At 36.7% G+C, this 6079-nt stretch overlaps 1 protein-coding gene across 1 annotated transcript; it reads left to right on the forward strand.

Moving 5' to 3' along the window:
• Positions 1 to 854: 854 nt before the first annotated feature.
• LOC122089235 (trimethyltridecatetraene synthase-like) lies at positions 855 to 5509 on the forward strand. Its single transcript, XM_042658809.1, has 3 exons — positions 855 to 1410; positions 2246 to 2664; positions 4592 to 5509. The coding sequence occupies exons 1-3, from the start codon at positions 909 to 911 to the stop codon at positions 5219 to 5221; spliced, it is 1551 nt and encodes a 516-aa protein (XP_042514743.1). The 5' UTR covers positions 855 to 908; the 3' UTR covers positions 5222 to 5509.
• The last annotated feature ends 570 nt before the right edge of the window (positions 5510 to 6079 follow it).

Consider the following 6079-nt stretch of genomic DNA (forward strand, 5'->3'; position numbering starts at 1 on the left):
TGTTCTCAAAAACCATGCTCTGTTTGCTTCCAAAAAAAATTATATAAAAGAGAAATTTCAAACAAAATCTAAAGAGTGTCAATTTTCGGCCAGCGCAAGTTGATTGGACCAATCAAGGCCGAACCCTTATCAGTTAGGGGTTATATGAAAACCATTAGAAATCGGACTGATTGAAACATAAACCGAATCAAACCGAAAATTGAAAGAAGAAAAAAATAAAAAGAAAAATAAAAAACAGAAAAGAAAAGAAAATAAGAAGATAGTAAAACCAGTATTTTCGAACCAAAGCAAAACAAATTAATTTTTTCTCATAATGGTTTGATTTCGCTTTGATTTATTACCCTCGTAAAACCAAATCCACCCAATCAAAATTGATCAGATCCACGAATTGACACCCCTATAACAGATGTTCCCTAATTAACCCTAATTATTTGCAATCTAGAACACCAGATGAAAAAAACAAAAAAATTAAAGAAAAAAGAATCATCACATTGCCAATGTGTAGATTCTTATGTGTACTAATCACATCCCATTTGACGTTATGCCCTCTTTCCTCATTATTTCCGATCTCTATTGGACAATTCGTCACCCAACAACCCTTGATGCAAAACTAGTGCACCCTCACATCGAAGCAAATCCTTCCTTCAAAATTAAAATATCAAGCAAGGAAGGAACATCCATGATGACTTTGTTCCTTTGTTATTCGTTAATTTAAAGTTTAAGCACTACTTAGTGCCACCCGTGACCTCACTGAGAATTCGTCATAAGGTGATGATATCAAAATCTTCTTCTTTCTATTATAAATATCAAACCAAGGCCTCATCCACAAACACAAGCCGGCCAAGATCCAAAAACTTCAATATTGGCCTTTCCTTTGTTTTCCCTTCTAATTCCTCAAATACTCATCAATGGAGTTGGAAGCTTCATGGTTCATATACGCTGCAGCATGGCTAGTAGCACTAGCACTCATATTAGTCTCCGGCCAAACCTACCGCCGCCGCCGGCCACTAAACCAACCACCTGGTCCAAAACCATGGCCTATCATTGGCAACCTTAATCTCATCGGCTCACTCCCTCACCACTCAATCCATAAATTAGCCCAAAAGTATGGACCCATAATGCAGCTCCGGTTTGGTTCATATCCAGTAGTGGTTGGTTCATCTGTGGAGATGGCAAAGCTGTTTCTAAAGATCCATGACCTCAACTTTGCTTCTCGACCCAAGATGGCTGCCGGAAAACACACCACCTACAACTACTCCGACATCACTTGGTCACCTTACGGACCTTATTGGCGACAAGCCCGTAAGATGTGTCTCATGGAGCTCTTCAGTGCTAAGCGTTTAGAGTCCTATGAGTACATCCGAGTGGAGGAGACGCAGGCTCTCCTAAAAGGACTCTACGAGTCATCAGGTAAGGTTGTCAATTGGTTTTGTTTCAATTACTCGGTTCCATTTAAGATACAAAATGTAAAAATCAAAATTGAACCAACCTTTTATTTTAATTTTGATTTTTTTTATTTGGATTTTTATTGGGTTTTAATTCGGTTTTATATTAACTTTATTAGAGAAAAACCATTATTGGACAGTGTTGTGTATGTTCAGACACACGAGAAAGTGGAGTCAAGTATAGGTGTGTTTTCACAGCCTAATTCCATTTCTCATGTTTCATGGCATACACAACACTATCTAATAGTTTTCTTTTTCTAAGTTTATATTCTATTTTAGTGTTTTGGCCAACTTTTTCATCATTATGAATAAAAAAACTTATTTGTTAAAGGTCATAATTCACCAAACCTTTTTTTAACATTAAAAAAAAATGAAATACAATTTATCATCCACTTCGATTTTTTTTTTCTTTTGGAGCTTGCTACGAAAGGCCCATAAGCCTATAGAGGGATGGTAAACGGGGGCTTACCAGTAACAAGTCAAAGCCTAAATATGAAACTCGGGAGAGTCAAGACCTCGACCACTTGGGACCCATCATACCACCAATAGTTTTACCTGATTCCTTATGAATCCGGATCAAGTTTAAGTACAAGAACAATCTTGTACATTCCTTGTCTGTGAATTTGGAATCTATTATGAAGAGAGAGAAAATGAATTTCAAATCCATGAATCAGAGACGTACGAGATTGTTCTTTAATCATAAAATTAACCTAAATGATTTGTTTGATTTAAGACGATTCGATTTCAAATGGATGATATTATTTTTAGTTTTGATTCTAAATTAATACCCATATCATTAGGTCGAGCTGTAAACCTAAAGGATCACCTGTCAGACGTAAGCCTTAATGTGATAAGCCGGATGGTGTTGGGGAAGAAGTATTTAGATGAGTTGACGGAGACATCGTCAATGATGTCAGCGGAGGAGTTCAAGAAGATGTTGGATGAGCTATTTCTATTGAATGGGGTCATGAATATAGGGGATTGGATACCTTGGATCGATTTCATGGACATGCAAGGGTACGTGAAGAGGATGAAGGTGTTAAGCAAGAAGTTTGATTGGTTTCTGGAGCATGTGATCGATGAGCATAATGAGAGGAGGGAGAGAGAATGTGTGAAAGATTTTGTAGCTAAGGATATGGTTGATGTGTTGTTGCAACTTGCAGATGATCCTAACCTCGAAGTTAAGCTCAATCGGAGTAGTATCAAGGCTTTCACTCAGGTAAATTCTAAGAAACCTGTTTAGTAACAAGGTAATTAAAAGTATCATTTTACGAGTGTGGATCCCATGCACATGGATTCTAACTCTGTCATAGATTCCAGTTGGATTCCATGCGTGTGGATTAAGATTGGACAAGAATAACATGTTCTATCTTTTCATTTTACTAGCATTCCAAATGCCGATATCTAAGTCTTTTGAAGAATTTTCTTTATTTTTGAAGTATTTTGAAATTTTTAGATCTGCTTTGATGCCACTTTTTAGAATTCCAGTACAATTCATGCATTAAACTAGATTAGTACTTGGCATGAAACCTCAACACTTTCGACCTTCTCTTCTTCTTCTTTTTCTTCTTCAATTCCCTCCTCCCCTTACTATGCCCATTTAAAGTGAAACATAGTGACCAAAAGAAATTTGGAAGTAGAGGCTGACTCACCAGCAGGTTGATAAATCTCATTATTAGATATTCCAGCATAATATTATAATGTCATACGGGATTTTTTTTTTTTTGTTAACTGCAGGTCATTGTAAGAGGGTTCTTTTATTTATTTTTTAAAATATAGTCACCATAAGAGTTAAAGTAAGCAGTATTCACACAATCACACCTTGAATATATTAAGGAAAAATGATTTCTACCCAGATTTTTTTTTTCTCTCATTTTCTTTTTCACCTGTACCCTATTTAAAAAATTTCAAATTGATTGGTTAAAAAATGACATTGTGGAAGGATGGCATAAATGAAGGGCATGGTTCAGGTAGTTGGTATTGGATTGTCCAAATTAAGTGATCCGTATCGGTATTGTTTGAGAACAATACAGATCCAATATATTTTCTTTTAATCCCTAAAACCATGTTTAGCAACCCTAGTGGGGAATATAACGTTGAGATCGATACCAATCCAAATTAGTATCGATTGAGACCGATACCAATCCAAAACCGATAAAAAAAAATAGATTACTAGACTCGTGACGATGGATGAGACGAAAAAAATAATAAATAAACAATATCATTGATGATGAATGAGATAAAATAAATAAATAAATAAAAACTAATAAATAAATAATATATTTAAGTGACTCAATATTAATGCATTTAAAGAAAATTTAGAAAAGATAAAATAGAAAAATAATAATAAGGGAGTTAAGGAGGAGTTTGAGTTGCAATAAGGACATGCCAATTGGCTGTTTTCTTAGATTAATAAAAACATGTTTTAAACCAATTAATTTGAAAAAAGTTTAATACGTTACAAGTGAAAAGGAAGGGTAATCTGGGTAGCTTAAAAAATCAAGGAGAAAGAGATGTAAAAGTCCAAAAATAGGGGAATATCAGGAAAAAAAAAAGAGAGAGAGAGAGTAAAAAGTAGGGAAGTTTTAGTAAATATAGACCAAATGTAGAGAAGTGATAGTAAATTCCCCATAAATTGTAGCACAAGCCACAAAAGTAGGGGTTTCAATCTATCTATCTGATTTTATTGTTTTTGATGTGAGAATAGGTCAATCTAAAATCAAATCAACAAGGAAAGATTCAATTTGGGTTTGGATTTGGTTTCTTATATCAGTTTGATATCTGATACGGTCTGGCTTGGGTTCGGTTTACTATGAGAAAACCATGTTTTTTTATGATTTTAAGGTTGGTATTGATTTTATTTCGGGTTGGCTTCATTTTCGGTCTGATTTTCCATGTTTGGTTCAGTTTTAGTGCGATCTGATTTTCAATTGATTTCACAATACTCTAATCTGAACTCCATCCAAATAAGCTTTTGTTATGGTGGAAATTGAAATTAAGGCTGGACCCTAAATGGGCCTAAATTTCAGGCCTGTTTGCATAGGCCCACATACTACACTTGGGTGTCCATCTTGCCTTTCCCTTTCTCTGGATTCAATTAATTGTGTTTTGCTAATTGTTATTGTTTGATCCTCCTTCACTTGCAGGACCTAATAGCAGGAGGCACTGAGAGCTCAGCAGTGACTGTAGAATGGGCCATTGCAGAGCTCTTGAAAAAACCAGAAATCTTCAAAAAAGCTTCAGAAGAGTTGGATAGAGTGATTGGGAGAGAGAGATGGGTTGAAGAGAAAGACATTCCCCACCTCCCTTACATCAAAGCCATTGTGAAGGAGACCATGAGGGTGCACCCTGTGGCACCAATGCTAACGCCTCGGCTAGCAAGAGAAGATTGTGAAGTCGCCGGCTATAACATCCCGGCAGGGACCCGAGTTTTCATCAACACATGGACCATAGGAAGAGACCCCTCTTTGTGGGATGCACCAAATGAATTCAAACCCGAGAGGTTCATAGGGAAGGACATTGATGTGAAGGGTCATGATTTTGAGCTATTACCATTCGGGTCGGGTAGAAGAATGTGCCCAGGCTATAGCCTTGGGCTGAAGGTGATTCAGTCAAGTTTGGCTAACCTATTACAAGGGTTCGACTGGAAATTGCCAGGTCAAATGAAACCCGAGGACTTGAATATGGAGGAGATTTTCGGGCTCTCAACACCAAAAAAGTTCCCACTCGTTACCGTGGTGCAACCCCGACTCCCAGCTCATGTCTATTGTTTTTGAGTATGCTTTTTCAAATCGACATCAGCTCCTTGTATGTGGAGAGTAACGGCTCTTCATGTGAGGTTTTGTGATGATACACGTCCTTTTTCTTTCACGCATGCCCCTGATAAATGCTCTCAATTATAAGTAAAGGGCATTTATAAAAATAAAAGGATGCATGTCATCACAAAATCATACGTACGTCAATCCTTCTAGTATGGGAAGCTGATCCAAACTCTGTTATTTCTTATTTGTGTATCATTTTCCTAAAATCCTACTGTTGTCCTGGAAACTATTATGTAGCCTTGTCATTAGAGTGTTTTTTTTTTTTTTTTTTTTGAGTTAAAATTATAGTCTTTTATTCTTATGTATTAGTAGTCTTTGGTATTGAAGATCAATACCCTCTCAAGTTGAATCCCTAAAATATCCCTTTTATGATTCTCAATGTTCTGTTAACACATTGGACAATCAAAGGTTTGAATACAATTAAAAAAGATTTAAAGGTCTACAAATTTCTGAACTGGAGTAGCACAACCCAAATAGCGGCTCAACTGCCGGGGGAGAGTAGATCACAAAAGCGCAATGATGTTTTATGATATAGGGCCTTGAGGTCCTTGTCCACGCCCGGCCTTATTCATCCTTACCCTTCATACCCTTTGCAATTTCGCCTATAAATCTCATGGGGAGAGGGTTTCTCGCACCGCCAATGTGTCAGTATGAATCCCACATGATCAAGATGTGAGAAGGCGTGGGAAAAGGATCCCAACATGATCAAAGTGGAGATTTTTATCAACCAAATACCAAAAATGACTTTTCTCCTAAATATACTTCATTTCCTGGGGAAATACTTGCAACAAACAGAGCCATTGCTTTCACTGT

Source organism: Macadamia integrifolia, chromosome 2, assembly GCF_013358625.1.
Source record: "Macadamia integrifolia cultivar HAES 741 chromosome 2, SCU_Mint_v3, whole genome shotgun sequence".
Lineage (NCBI taxonomy): Eukaryota > Viridiplantae > Streptophyta > Magnoliopsida > Proteales > Proteaceae > Macadamia > Macadamia integrifolia.

Bases quoted from the DNA above. Each gene is read 5' to 3' on its own strand.
- LOC122089235 (XM_042658809.1), top strand. From the start codon at position 909: ATGGAGTTGGAAGCTTCATGGTTCATATACGCTGCAGCATGGCTAGTA. The intron at 1,411-2,245 runs GTAAGGTTGTCA...CCATATCATTAG, and splicing joins AGGACTCTACGAGTCATCAG to GTCGAGCTGTAAACCTAAAG. The intron at 2,665-4,591 runs GTAAATTCTAAG...CTTCACTTGCAG, and splicing joins GTATCAAGGCTTTCACTCAG to GACCTAATAGCAGGAGGCAC.